This window comes from Daphnia magna, linkage group LG2 (assembly GCF_020631705.1).
Source record: "Daphnia magna isolate NIES linkage group LG2, ASM2063170v1.1, whole genome shotgun sequence".
Lineage (NCBI taxonomy): Eukaryota > Metazoa > Arthropoda > Branchiopoda > Diplostraca > Daphniidae > Daphnia > Daphnia magna.
Genome location: NC_059183.1, coordinates 14,357,669 through 14,370,983, shown reverse-complemented (window position 1 = coordinate 14,370,983; position 13,315 = coordinate 14,357,669). Strand labels below are relative to the sequence as shown.

General features: G+C 40.3%; 1 protein-coding gene and 1 long non-coding RNA gene across 4 annotated transcripts in view; one reads left to right on the top strand and one right to left on the bottom strand.

The window, feature by feature from the left end:
- LOC116916816 overlaps positions 1 to 2,552 on the top strand; it is a 2,698-nt gene extending 146 nt beyond the window's left edge. The window contains exons 1-4 of one of the 2 annotated variants that reach the window (XR_004390828.2): positions 1 to 5; positions 1,151 to 1,848; positions 1,936 to 2,146; positions 2,413 to 2,552. The exon at positions 1 to 5 is cut by the window's left edge and continues 146 nt beyond it. This is a non-coding gene — a long non-coding RNA (uncharacterized LOC116916816). Of the gene's footprint in view, positions 6 to 1,150; positions 1,849 to 1,935; positions 2,233 to 2,412 lie in introns of those variants that run through there. The other variant, XR_004390827.2, reaches the window with a different exon arrangement.
- On the bottom strand, positions 2,233 to 12,045 carry LOC116916731 (zwei Ig domain protein zig-8). 2 transcript variants are annotated; one of them, XM_045169411.1, is made up of 8 exons: positions 11,598 to 12,045; positions 11,169 to 11,339; positions 6,164 to 6,447; positions 5,229 to 5,393; positions 5,083 to 5,131; positions 2,995 to 3,172; positions 2,755 to 2,891; positions 2,233 to 2,596 (listed from the first exon to the last, which is right to left on the bottom strand). In XM_045169411.1, the coding sequence occupies exons 2-8, from the start codon at positions 11,284 to 11,286 to the stop codon at positions 2,496 to 2,498; spliced, it is 1,032 nt and encodes a 343-aa protein (XP_045025346.1). In that variant the 5' UTR covers positions 11,287 to 11,339; positions 11,598 to 12,045; the 3' UTR covers positions 2,233 to 2,495. The 2 variants fall into 2 exon arrangements, with proteins under 2 accessions (XP_045025346.1, XP_045025347.1); XM_045169412.1 differs by having other exon boundaries at positions 11,169 to 11,334.
- Between the last annotated feature and the right edge of the window lie 1,270 nt (positions 12,046 to 13,315).

The following is a 13,315-nucleotide window of genomic DNA, read 5'->3' as shown; positions in this document are numbered from 1 at the left end:
TAATGGTACTGTGCTTACTTGCATAATTTCCAACTCACTCGTAATTTTTAGTTTCTTGATAAAATACTTGATTTTTGTGACTTTTGGCGGCAAAACAAAGAGTCATCTAGCGGTCGATATTAAAAAATCAGCTCCCTACGTAACGTTCGATTCGAGAAACAAAACATTTTCAACCAGTAACATTTGTTCTTCGAAAATACTTGTTCTGCAGAATTTTCTCTCTTTGTTTCATCCTTAATTTCATCAAGCACATGTTCTGTTGAATTCTGCTTATGCATAACTTTGAGTAACGCTTCGTTGCGAAAAACAAAAACGGATGTAAAAGTGAAAGCCAAATAGACGACAAAAAATCATTATGAAATAATGCGAATAATAAAAAAATTTCTTTTCCTATCCTGCTGACGAAAGAGAGGTCGGGACGAAACTTCCATCATCTACTCACATTCCTGAGGGGGACAAGGACTTTTTTTTTTTTTCGTTCGATTCTTCGTCAACCTTTTGTACGTCAAGCTCCTCTTGTTCGCTGTGCCAATTATTGTTTTTTCATTCTTAAAAAAAATCCTGACCGGTATTAAAAGTTCGCAAAACTTTTGTTCTCGTGTGAGAATAATGCTGGCGAGCGTTTAAAAAAAAAAAAAAAAGCTTTTGTCTGCTGGATTTTGTGCCAGAGACTTTCACGATGATTTAATACGAAATAAAGCCAAAAAATAAAAACGTTGAACTCTTTCCTTCTTTTTTTATCAATCCTCTTTTTCATTCGTCTTTTTATGGCTAGACTCGGCTGTTATCATCGCAAGTTTTCATTCCTGGCCAATAAATTATTTTCGGCCCTTTTGAGTTAAGCAGTAAAATTTAAATATTATGCGCGATTTTGAAGAGTTGAGATGTTTCTCAGCCAATCGCAACGTCGTGGCACATCCGTTTCGCAGGAAAAGGAGTTTCTAACTTTGGATATTAAATGTTTGCATCGATTCCAAATTTAGTAGTGGGACTCGAGGTGCAAGTTTAATGCGAAGAAAAATCCGATTTGAAATTTTATTCACGTCGTTATAAATTCTGCTCTTTTGAGCCCATACAATACGATAGGATTCTAAATCTATACTTATAACCACACAAAAAACTGCTCAATTCCCTTTGCTTTGTGTTACAGTTTGCGTCTGTCGACGTCGTTCGGGCTTATTTCTATAACGATGGAAATCTCTTTGAGTTATAGCCATCCAAATTTATTTGTGACATCAGAAAAATCAGGTCTGGAAGAAGCAAAGCAACAAACCGCAAGTCAAAGTTGGTTGTCCTGGACGTATTGTTAAAACTTTTCTTTTCCCTTTCCCTCTGGCCTCGTTGAAAAGTTATGCCGCATACATACAGGGCCGGCTAAAATTCGATTAATTTTAATTGGATAGATTTTTAGAAATGCAGCCAACCCCATTGTGTCCTATTTAAAAAACTTTGAAAAAAACAGGACTTCCCAGGAATGGAGCGTGTTGTTGGCAATGGATCGATGGTCGACTTTGTACATTCTGCCATTTATTTTTGATATTCTACTGTTGACAAGTTTCCATCGTATCACGCGAGAGCTGTTATTGCAATGCCCAAGAACTTCTACGACGCTTCCGTCTCACGCGGCTAATAAAACGGAAGTATATAGAGGTATCTAAAACGCAGGGCCCTATTGTTTATGCTAACCAGTGGACCCCACTCACAAGGAAAAGTATAATGGACAAGTTCACGAAACATGTGCATACGTCAGCTGTCAACTTTCTCCATCCCACTTAATATCTTGCGACATGCAATTTACCTGCGCTGCAAATAGCTGGACGCAAATTGATTATATCTCTTGAAACTACGGTGAGCACAGATGGCGTCCTTGTCGAGTACCAGACATGCATATAAGAGGTTCTAATTAATAATAACTTTGTTTTTCCTTCTTCGCAGCGAGGGGATAATAAATGGCATCCATTTTATTTGAAAAAAAAATAAAGCCCTAGAAACAAGAGATGACGAAGTACTTGTCTCACTCCCACGACGCAAAAATTCCATTGTTACGCAAATTACAGATGGCTTCTAGCAAACAAGAGGTCAATACATCATTGCACAGTGATGAGCAGTTCAACTTTTCTCTCTCCCCATTCGATCATCATTCAATGTGAGCCGCTACGTTTTATGATGTGCTTTTTGTTTAGTTTCTATTCGTTGTGCTGCCATCGAGTTGAATGAACATTTCAACAGCAATTGATTATTATGACTTTTCATTTTATTTGGTTCAACATGTCCTTCGTATGCCAAATGAATCATGAGACAGAAAAGGGTGTCAGATAACCATACATTTTAAACAATGACAGGGTTTTGAGATATGGGCAGACATTTTATTTATTTATTTTATTAAATTTTTTTTTTTATGGCGAGAACTAGACGTTTTCGCCTTATGTACATAAAATAGGTACGGCAGAGTTATTTAATAACACACAACTAAAAATGGAGAGGTCGATGGAACATCAGTAAAGTACCGAATGGCCAATCACGAAGAGAAGAATCCAAACGCTAAAATGCCGTACGGCCACGCCCGTCAGTTCTTGAACGGCCGCCTGCTGTTCACCTGTTCGCCCGTCCCAATAAAATCAACAATCAATTCAAACATCGCTTTTTAAAATGCAACATTTGCAATTCAACTTCGTTCTATATTTTTATACCAATTTATTATTATTTTTTAAATAAAATATTCTTAATTGTTCATCAAATTATTGAATGTCGCACCTTGTATGACGTGAACAGACACGATGGCCTCCGATCGGTTGTCTACTGAACAGCTGTAGATTCCCGAATCGCGTGAATTGGCCCGAGCCATCAGAAGCCAGCTGACTGCGTCTCGACCTTTCCGCTCCGTCTTGACACTTTCACGTTCAGTGACGGGGTTACATTCAATTGAAGATAAATAAAAGTCCCGACACGTTGCAGGCAAAACAGCCTTTTTAGACATCAGCAACAGTGGCCTACCTGACACCTCCTCGCTGTGTGTCGTGATTGAGAATGGTCGAACCGATTTTCCAGTGAAGTGAGAAATTGTTTCTGTCGGCCTGTCGCACTTGACACACCAACCGAATCAAAGCGCCATTTTTGAAAACAGCTTCGCTTATAGAAATGTTTCCTTCGTCCACAATAGCCACGGCTGGACCTGCAAAAATGCATTTCATTTTTTAATTTACATAATTTTCCATATCAATGCGACGAAATGATGCTCGATCAGCATTTCATCCATCAATATATGAAACTCGTTTAAACGTGCCATTCGATTTTTAAATAATACGTCCACAAGATAATTTAATCAATAACAGTCAAGTTTAGATCTGCTTAGCATTCTCAGCTTTTTCCCCTTTTTTGTTTGCTGCTGAGACATTTAGATTGATGTCAAACACAGACAGAAGTTTTCGTGTAATGGAAAAAATTCCATTGTTAAAAATGAAAAATAAAAAAAAAGTTTTTAAAAAAATAAAGAGCGGGGGGACTAAAAGAGGGTAGAAGGGATGGAAACGCTTTTTCAGTATACATATGCAACATGATGTATGTACTTATAAGAGTATGCGACATCATGGAATTTGACAGCAGCGGTTTATTTAGATGGAAAACTTGTTCTTTTCGGTCCAACTTTGGCTCGAGTCCCGCACGACTGTAAACCATAAATGCGCGTCACCCGTTGACAGACATGACACGTCTCTCCGGGATTTGGCCCCCTTTTTATTCAAACAAAATGCCCGACTTTGAGGCCGCGTATATCCGTTTTACATTCGAACTGTGCGCGGATCTCTTGTGCGCTTCTCAACGCAGACAATCTCATGGGGAAAGGGTTTGAATTTCCTGCCGATATGTCAGATAGCTGAAGGCAATGAAGCGTATAGGCTACACACACGATGATCGTGTAATATACATAAAGGGCAAGCATGTCTCTGTGCTCTTTGAATTTCCGAAAAAAGAAAAGGTGGAACGTTGTGTTACGCTATACGTATTCGTTTGCCGTATAGTGATCGATATGAACAACCCCCGCGCATAATCTCGTTGACGATTTTTTTGTTTTGAAAAATGTTGATGGAGGCATCCAAAAGAAGAAGATAAAAGCGATGCTTAATTTTAAATGTAAAAAAAAAAATAAATAAATAAATAAAAAAACAACACAAATTCTAAGCATATGTAATTTGACAGTTGATCCTGATCGGGATAAAAATACACTCTTTTGATGTCTCGATTTGTCTTGTCTCTTCTTCTATCTTTTTTTTTTAATCGTGTATATTTTCAAAATGAAGCCCTTTTTTTTATTAGGTTTTCGGGTTATTGGGTATTCACCGTAACGCCCTGCATCTTCACTCTTCCTTTGCATCTGCTTCGAAAAGGCTTCAAACACTAACGGCAAAGGTTTTTGAAAATAAAAATAAAAATAAAAATAAATTAATGTTAAAAAGAAAGTTCTTGCTTTTTTTGTGGCGTAGTTTCCGCCTTCTTGGCAAGGGGCTTGACAGTGTTACATTCAAGCCCTTTGTGATCCTGTACACACTCGAGGGACTGGATCTGTACCGTAGCACAGGAGCAATCTGAAAGTCTTGCGCTTCAGAAGTCAACAAACTAAAGATAAAAAAAGAAAGAAAAAATACAAATTCTGTACAGACTCACGCCTATACTTTCGTTCAACAATCTGTTGACGAAAGAAAGAAAAAAAAAATATGAGCCTCTCTTTCACGTTGCCTTCTGGTTCAAACAGCTCTGAATATAATAGACACGTGCGAAAAAATTGCGTGTCAGACGCTATGAGAAAGCCACTTATTTTTTCCCATTTTTTGTATTTCTAAATTTAATGAGTATATAGAGACTAAGTCTGGCTGTATAGCCGGATGGATGTCAAAAGAAGATAGACCGCACTCCGACTGGCAATTGGATGGATGAGGCCCTGCAGTGCTTAAGACTTTGCGGCAATAGGGTCGAATCAATAACAAAGTAGTTAGATGCCGACCCCAAGTGTAAAGAAAGAAAGGAAATGAAACATATCCATGTACACGCCGTCACACTTTGTTATTAGTTTTCTTACATATTGCTCACCTCGAATGTGCAGATAGACGAAGAGGCCGATCGGCGGATGTGTGTTCACCTACGCCAATATGAAAATAGCGTGACATTTATTTTTTAAATTTTTAAACAATAATTTCATGCGTACAATAAAACGGACAAACAAAATCAATATGTACTTGACACTGGTAGCAGCCGGTGTCGTGCAGTTCGAGCGAAGATATCTGCAACGTCCAGTTGCCAGGGTAGCGCCATGCGATCGCCAAGCGATTGTCATTGGAATAAGTCCCGTTGCCCACCGTCAACAATTGGACACTGTCATCTGAGTACTTCATCCACGATACCTATTTTTATTTAAGTGTACCCCAAACAAAAAATATTGAAGAAACCGTGTATGTACACATTGATTAGCAACAAACAATCATCCGACTATAATAAGAGCCCATCAGCCATATATCGTCACTTGTCTATTAGTGGATCGTTGCTAGGGAACGTGGCTCCATGAGCTCTCGGTCGATCTAATCTACAGCACCAACGGGTATTCCCAACGTCTTTTTTTCTTCAAATTATTATTATTTATAAGTGCTAGACGCTATAGCGACGTCTCGTGTTTTTCGGTATGGTGAGCCGTCGGACACGAGGCCAACTTTCATGGGTGAATATTCAAAGAATATCAAAGTTTCGTGGCGAAATAAGGAGCCATATTGGACAGAAGAAAAAGGTGATTAAAGAAAGTGAAGTTTTCTTCAGCTTTGCACACCGCCCTGGCTGGAATTCAACGCGGATCAGAGGGCCATTGTGCTGCGAATGACGCAAGTTTGAATTCCCCGCGCTTGCACGTCATTACAGCTGTTCTCCTAAATCGGATGACACGCTTCTTGATGAAGCTCTTTGACTGCTTGACGAAGTCTTCTCCATCAAGTGAATAACAACAAGTGATTTGCCTTCTTTCTCTCTCTCCACAAACATTTGATTGAAAGCAAAGTTGTGCGTAGACTATATATACGTATGCGCTTTCAATGGCCAAGTTGGAGGCAGGTCAAACTATACTTTACTATGTCTGCGTAGGAACATAAATCATAAATAATAAGAATACAAGACAAATTGTGTGTACTGTTTTGTTTCCCAGTTGCCTGACCGGGCAGGGCAGACGAGCTACGCCACCGTAAGCGATGGCCATTTTGACAGTGACTTGGTGATTAGGCGATTGGATTGCGTACGGCGGCCTCATCTCCACACGCATCGGCTCCAACTCGGGTAGATATTGGTGGTGATGGTGATGATGATGGTGATGATGCTGCCCACTAGACCGAAAACTCGTCCATCCTGCATCCAAATCCAGGACGTCTTTCTGCCAGCATTTACCTTGGGCGAATGCCTGATCGCTGTCTCTCCAAACTAAATCAATCAATATTTAAACGACAATCATCTCTATGTTTTCTTTTTTTTTTTTTTTTTTCTTTTTTATTCTTAATTTTTTTTTAATGCGTCTTGATCTCGCTTCACCATAGTAACCGATTTCAGACTTTTAACGCTTCGTTAAACTTTGATCTCCGCCGGAAATGAAACCAATTCACCAAAGTCTCAGCTCACAAAATTAAAAAAAAACATGTAGTTTTTTTCAATGCTGATAAGATTTATTGTTAATGCAATAACGTCAAGCGCTGATATATATATACATTTAGATATTTAACGACTATACATTATGGACCGGGGATGGCTATACAGACCACTGATGAAGTGCTAAGTTTGCCTTTACCTTGACTACACCTGTACTATATTTACAATCTCTTATTTTCTTTTTCTTTTTTTTTTTTTATTTCCTATTTTTCTTCTTCTAGTGACATCTATATTTGGTCTTTGTCGCACAAACTTTTAGGCAACCCGCAGTCCTCGCAAAAAAACCTTCTGCTGTCATGGTGATCAATCTCACTGTGTGTATGCGATCATTACTCCCGTTTCGGCAGTTACACACAGGACGAGCCATTCAAAGTTATTTATTTCTTTTTTTAAACTTCAAAGAAACTCGGACGTAAATCCTGAAGGAATGTCCAACTTTTTTCTCAACTTTTGTTATACAGTTAAAGTTTCCCATGATTTTTTTTTAAGATATAGACAGTAATCTTTAATAGAGTTTCATTAAAAGTGTGGGGGGAGGGCGGACAATGTTATAGACTCTTTCTTGGAAGATCTTTTAATCTCACGCCTTGATTTTGTACTTTTTTCTTCACCGTTTTTCACATTTAACCTACGCCAAAAAAAGGGAAGGGGATTTTCGTTCTAAAAGAAAATGTGTAGACGAAGGTGTTCGCTTATTTTTGCAGCAGGAGCTTCTTTTTTCTTTTTCCATTACATCTTCGTGTGTGTGTGTGTGTGTAAGAGATCGTCGGAGCTTGCCCGTGTGCCATTAGCAACGCTTCGAATGTGCCGGTAATTAGATCAGCAAGTATAAGACTCTGACATCGAGTGCGAGATCCATCAGTATCCTTTTCTCTGTGCTCGCTAGACGATACAGCGAGTAGGTTCTATGTGTGTATCAATAGATAGTGCAATACAACTGCATCAAAAGGGCCAACACACACACTGATGTTCTACTGTCTTTTTTTTTTTTTCTAGTCACGATCTTGTTCCTCGCTAGTGGCAAAGGGGGGGCTTCCATCGCAGATACAGAGTGAGTGCTCTTCTAATCAAAAGACACACACGCACACTTGAAAGCTGTCAACAACAAGAAAAAAAAAGGCTTTTACGCTACTAACGTTTAAACTTATCATTTTATTAAACGTTTAATAAATGATCGTTTAAGAAAAAAAATTGATGATTTCCGGTGACACTTGATTTGAGAACATCAAAGTCGTTGCACATATACGCAGTTCATACGTCAACTGTCAATGCCCCATTTGTGTGTAGCCTCCTTATTATTTAACATTCGGATGTGGTGGGTGGCGTGAAAAAAAAACAAACTGGGAGGGCTATACACGATACACTCCAGCTTTATCGATCGCTCTTTCCTATATATGTACACGTCTGGAACAAACTCACAGCACGGGGTTGTATACGCGCCAATGAAATAGAGCTCGCAGGGCTATGTTGTCTCCTTCATTCGCTCCTTAAGTCTCTCCGGTCGGGCCTTTTTTGTTTGTTGTTGTTGTTATATCGTTATACCGATATAAACAAAAATTTCCCCTTTTATCACGCCCCCCCCCTCATTTTTTTTTAAACAATTTCCTAGTATATATATTTTTTTTTAAACGTGATTTACGTAAGAAGCAGTGGGCCGTGCAGAGCATTAAATGTCGTTCGAATCAAAGTTTAACCTAATAGAGTAGAAAATGCGATTATCGCCGCTGTCGCTCCGTTTGACTGGCGATTTTTCAAATCACAAAAGGGGGGAGAAGAACAATCAGCAAAAATATCAAATGAGTTACATCAGCAAGAAAAAGCGGGGGGGGGGGGATGAAAAGAAATAAACGATTCATTTGTTTCTGGGTTTCGTTTGAAATTGAACGCCGCGCTGATTGCGATCAGTCTTGATCATTATCGGGTGGGGAAAAGAAGGATGGGGGGGGACGGAGATGAAGAGAATCAACGACAAACTATGGGACAACGTTTGCGCTGATTCAAAGTCGTTTCTTTTTATTGTGTTCAACTTGGCTCGCTCTTCTACAGAGAAAATGGCGGCGCATTTATTGACTCGACCGCCTGATGATCAGCTTTTTTGTCTTCTGCATTTCTCTTTGAATTGTTGTATTTTTTTGGCTCGTATCTAACACATTGTCTAGTACATCATCGCATATCGAAAACGCGAACATAAAAAAAAAAAAAGAACACAAAAGGAAAACGGAATGCGTGTCACGTCGCGAAAGTCCAACTGTCGGCCATTTTCATTTTTTCTTTTTAAACTCACGCCGACGTCAAAAAAAAAATAAATAATAAAATCTAGTGGTTCTCTTGATTGTCATCACATTCATCCGAATGTGGCACGGATCCAAGCTCTGACGTCATCCACAGAGACGCTGAAAAATAAGAGAAAAAAAGATGGCCGACAATAAAAGCGGACAGACGGACGATTTTTGTTTCTCACACGTCTCACACGCGGTCGTTGACGACATTTATGCCACGTCACGGTCGATTCTTTAAAAGACACATCTAATACGACGCTTTAGCCCCCCCGTTTGTTGAACGTTTTGCTGTCCTCCCACCGGAGAAAGACAACAGACCCGGGGTCCAGAAATCCCTTTGCAAGTCACGGCGTCTTCTTCAACGGAGCCGCTCGGACGTTCTGTTTATTTATTTATTTTTTTTTTCAAACTTAAAAGGAAACAAAAACGCATGACTCACACATATATATATATTGTATATAGCTCCTCCTCATCCCTATTTATGTGCTGCCTTTATCCTTTTGATCTCATTTTTTTCTTTTTCTTTTTCCTCGATGATCTCCGTTGGCGTCGCCAGGTGCATTATCTTTTTGAGAAAACACCGAATGTGCAAAACAATGAACAGCAATTTAGGCACGTGTGGCAAGCGAAAAATGGGGGATGTTATTAATTAAGAAAAAAGCTTTTTCCTTCTTGTTGTGGGTGCTGTGTGTGTGTGTGTGTTGAGACGCGCTTTATTTGTTATTTTGCGTGCGTCTTGTATTGTTGTCCCAGTTTTTTTTTGTTGCGTTTTGGCGAAAAATGAATCAGAAAAAGGCGCTTCCACAGGATTTTCGTTGTCGCGTTCCAGCCGAAAATCAACGCGAATAAGAACAACGCATTACGTATGAAATTTGATGTGGCAGACCAAAACATTGGCGAACGGCTGCCTTTCCTTTGTCTAATTCATTCCCTTTTATTTTGCAAAATGGCCAAAAGAACCAAACAAACAAAAGAAAAGAAGGGCGTCTCTTCCTTTGAACTGCAACATTGTTTTTATATATACCAGCCCCCCCCCAAGTCGCGTGCTTTGTATCACGGCATACGCAGCTGCTCGATTTATCGAGCGGACACACAACCAAAATAATAAGTGACCCGTGAAAAAAATCAAATGAAGATGCAGTCGGTCATTCGATGATACGCCGCCGTGTCGATAAGACGCAAACCAAATTGCCTCTCCTCGATCGAATCTCTTTCAAAAGAGATGCGTCTGCCTTCTATTTCGACCGACTGCTAAATAGAATGGCCGTTATACATGTATCGAAAACCAAGTTTGCACTTCCGGTTAACGCCCTCGTGCTATTTCCAACAACAACCCCTACAGACGATTGATTCCCGCGCGCCAATGTACCTCATCCAATTCGCTTTCATTCCGTATAGGCGGCCCTATTTTTATTCGGCTCTACATCAGCAATCAAATGACAATGAGACAGCGAGGCGGATGCGGAAAACTCCTTGGAAGAAGGTCGCGTATTTAGTGTATAAAGGCTAGACGTAAGTGATCCGAAGATTAGGTATTCAAAGGCACCTGTGGCCCGACCCGGGCCCGACATGGACGGATTTATATTCCCTTTTCGCTCAGTTGTTTGGCGTCGGCAAGGTTACGACGCCCGTCTTAATAATGAGCTTAACAACGAGCTCAGACGAAAAGAGTTGGGGAAAAAAACGCTGACGTGAATGTTTTATTTGCGAGAGTTCCGCGCACCGAACGTTATCTCAATTAAAGAAAAACGGGTTTCGTTTATGCATTCGGCCCGGATTAAATAATGGGAGCCGTTTTCGATTGTGTTAGCTACGTTGGTGTAACGTATACATGGCTATATCTATACAGCTGATCTCGTTTCTACTTCGTCGACATGAAAGAAAAAGAAAAACATTCATTTTGTTTTTAATTACCCGAGAGAGCAACATATAAACGTTGCGTTAAAGTACTATATGTAAAACATTTGATTACACACACCGCACCACATGATTAAATCGAGAAAAGCGATACACGTGCAATATAACAGAAAGAAAAAAGATTTTTTTTTTCTTCAAAAGAACCGAGTTTTTCTACGCGTTTTTACAGCCAATTAAATTCGGTCTTGCTAAAAAACCAGTTGCCAACAGATCGTCTATTTCTTTTTTTCTTTCCCCCCCGATCAAATGAAAAAAAATAATAAATAAACACCGGGATAGATTTCGATATTATTAAGATCTTACCGTCTTTAGTGTCCGTCTCGTAAGCGACACCGATGCGGACGTGATGCACCACGAGGTAAAGGAAGACCAACAGTCGGCCATAGACGATTCCAGACCATAGTTTCGCCACAACGGCCATTGTTAGAACCAGTTGGAAGGACTATACTATAACGGCTGATGAATAGGTCTTCGCTAATGCAATTCCAATGGAAAATCAAATCAAAGAAAAAAAAATCTTTAGAAATGGGATCGTCTGTCAAGTTAACAGCCACGGGTCGTAGGTATCGTAGAAAGTATAATAGATGTATCGTTCTTTATAGCCCGGACCAAAAAAAAAAGAGAGAATAGCAACGATGGTGGACTCTTCTTTCCACTAGATGCGTCGCTCGATGTGGATATCGTCCAAAACGAGAAGGGGCATCTCTTTCCTGTCTGACACTTTGTACGTACCAAACCGAGTGTGTAAAGTGACTTATGGAGAACTGGCGCTAAAGTCCCTCTTTTTAAAAAAAAAGAGAGAAAGAACAAGTTTCATAGACGGGCAGGATCACTTTTTGCGTGTGTGTGTGCAGTAATTAGATTACACTTATAGTTGACACTGGCTGTGCCCATCTGCACCAGCACTCGCAGTGTATTGAGCTATCGCACTTTCGTAAAGATTGAGCGAATCGCGTCCAATGATTCAACAAATGGAGGAGCGTAACGTACAGCGATGCCGCACGCCCATCTTCTTTTTGCGCAATAATAACAAACGTCAATAAATAAAATGGAAAGGAAAGTTCCAGCTGTGCCCGTGCGATGACAACTGTCTCTTAGTTATATAGCTCCGAGCACTTGAAAAGGAAGGAAGGAGGAGATGTGATAACCGTTCGTCACGAACGCCCGTAACATACTGAAGAGATCCTGGCCGTTCGGTGCGCCGGCCGACGAGAGACACACCGTCATCCTTGTAAGGACCCCCTTTTTGCGCGATTAGACGGACGTCTTTTTCTTTATTTGTTATTTATGATTTGTTTGTGGATCCATCCTGGACATGAAAAGCGCACAGACGATGAATGTTTTTGTAGATTCCACTCAGAAATTCTGGGATCACCTCGGCCCAAAGTGTTGTGCACCTTTCCATCTGTCGAATGGCGGACTGATATATTTGAATTGCATCCATCCGGATTCGTTTCGTGAAACAAAATCAAATGAAAATAAAAAAGGATAAGAAAATGCCGGTAGACTGTACGCAAAGAAGTTTTCCATGTGCCTTTTGGTGTGATATTGATCGTGGCAAAAAATGGAGAGAGCGTGACGGCCTGCCCTCTCCATTCGCCCTAAAGATGGGTGGAGTAAAATATATATTTTTAAAAAAAAGAAGGGGGAAAAGAAAAAAACTCCGTTGAATATACTGGAAGTTGATCGTCCAGTGGCCGATGTTGGCATCTGCAATGCTGCGACATTATGTGGCCGTTGACGATGAGAGAAACGAGTTGATTTGATGGCTATTCACGAAAATGTCATCAGACGGAACGACTCTGTCGTGGCCGCCTGACCGACCATCAACTCGGAAAGGAGAAAGAAATACCTGGCACGATATAGCTGCACAAAGTTGAGTTTCACTTTGGGCCCAAGGCCGAAACGCACGCATAAAGGCATGCGTTAAAAGAAAAATAAATCTATTTATTTATTTACATGTTTGGTTTGGAGCCGCAGAGGTTTTTTTGACAGGTTGTATCGCAAGTTTGTGCGTACACTCAAGTGCTTGACGAGTACGGAACGTATGGCCATTGGCTTTTGCGGACGTCTCTTTCGATTTGCGTCTCGTCCGATTTTGTGTGTGCAAAAAAGAGGATAGCGCAATGCAATGAAGTGACAGTCAAAAGGCGAGAACAGAACTCAGTTTACACGAATGACCCCCAGAGATGATATCAACTGTTAGTGTTTAACACTATACACAAACGAGATGTCGTTCGTATAAAGAATCAGGCGGGCAATGCAGCCGAATTCTTTTGATTTTCGCAAGAAAAAAAACAAACGTGAAAGAGACTCCGTCATCGCATAGCGCAACCATCGATCTTGATTAGTTGTGTATAGTTCAGCGAGACATTTCGATGTGGCTATTCCGGCGATTCGGCCGATTTTTCTTCATCCTAAGCCTCGCTCTCGTGATTGCTCATCGCGAT

Coding starts and splice junctions, on each gene's coding strand:
- LOC116916731 (XM_045169411.1), bottom strand. CDS start 11,286: ATGGCCGTTGTGGCGAAACTATGGTCTGGAATCGTCTATGGCCGACTG. Junction 5,394..6,163: donor GGCAACTGGGAAACAAAACA/GTACACACAATT, acceptor AAATAAAAATAG/GTATCGTGGATGAAGTACTC. Junction 3,173..5,082: donor CGTCTATCTGCACATTCGAG/GTGAGCAATATG, acceptor GCATTTTTGCAG/GTCCAGCCGTGGCTATTGTG.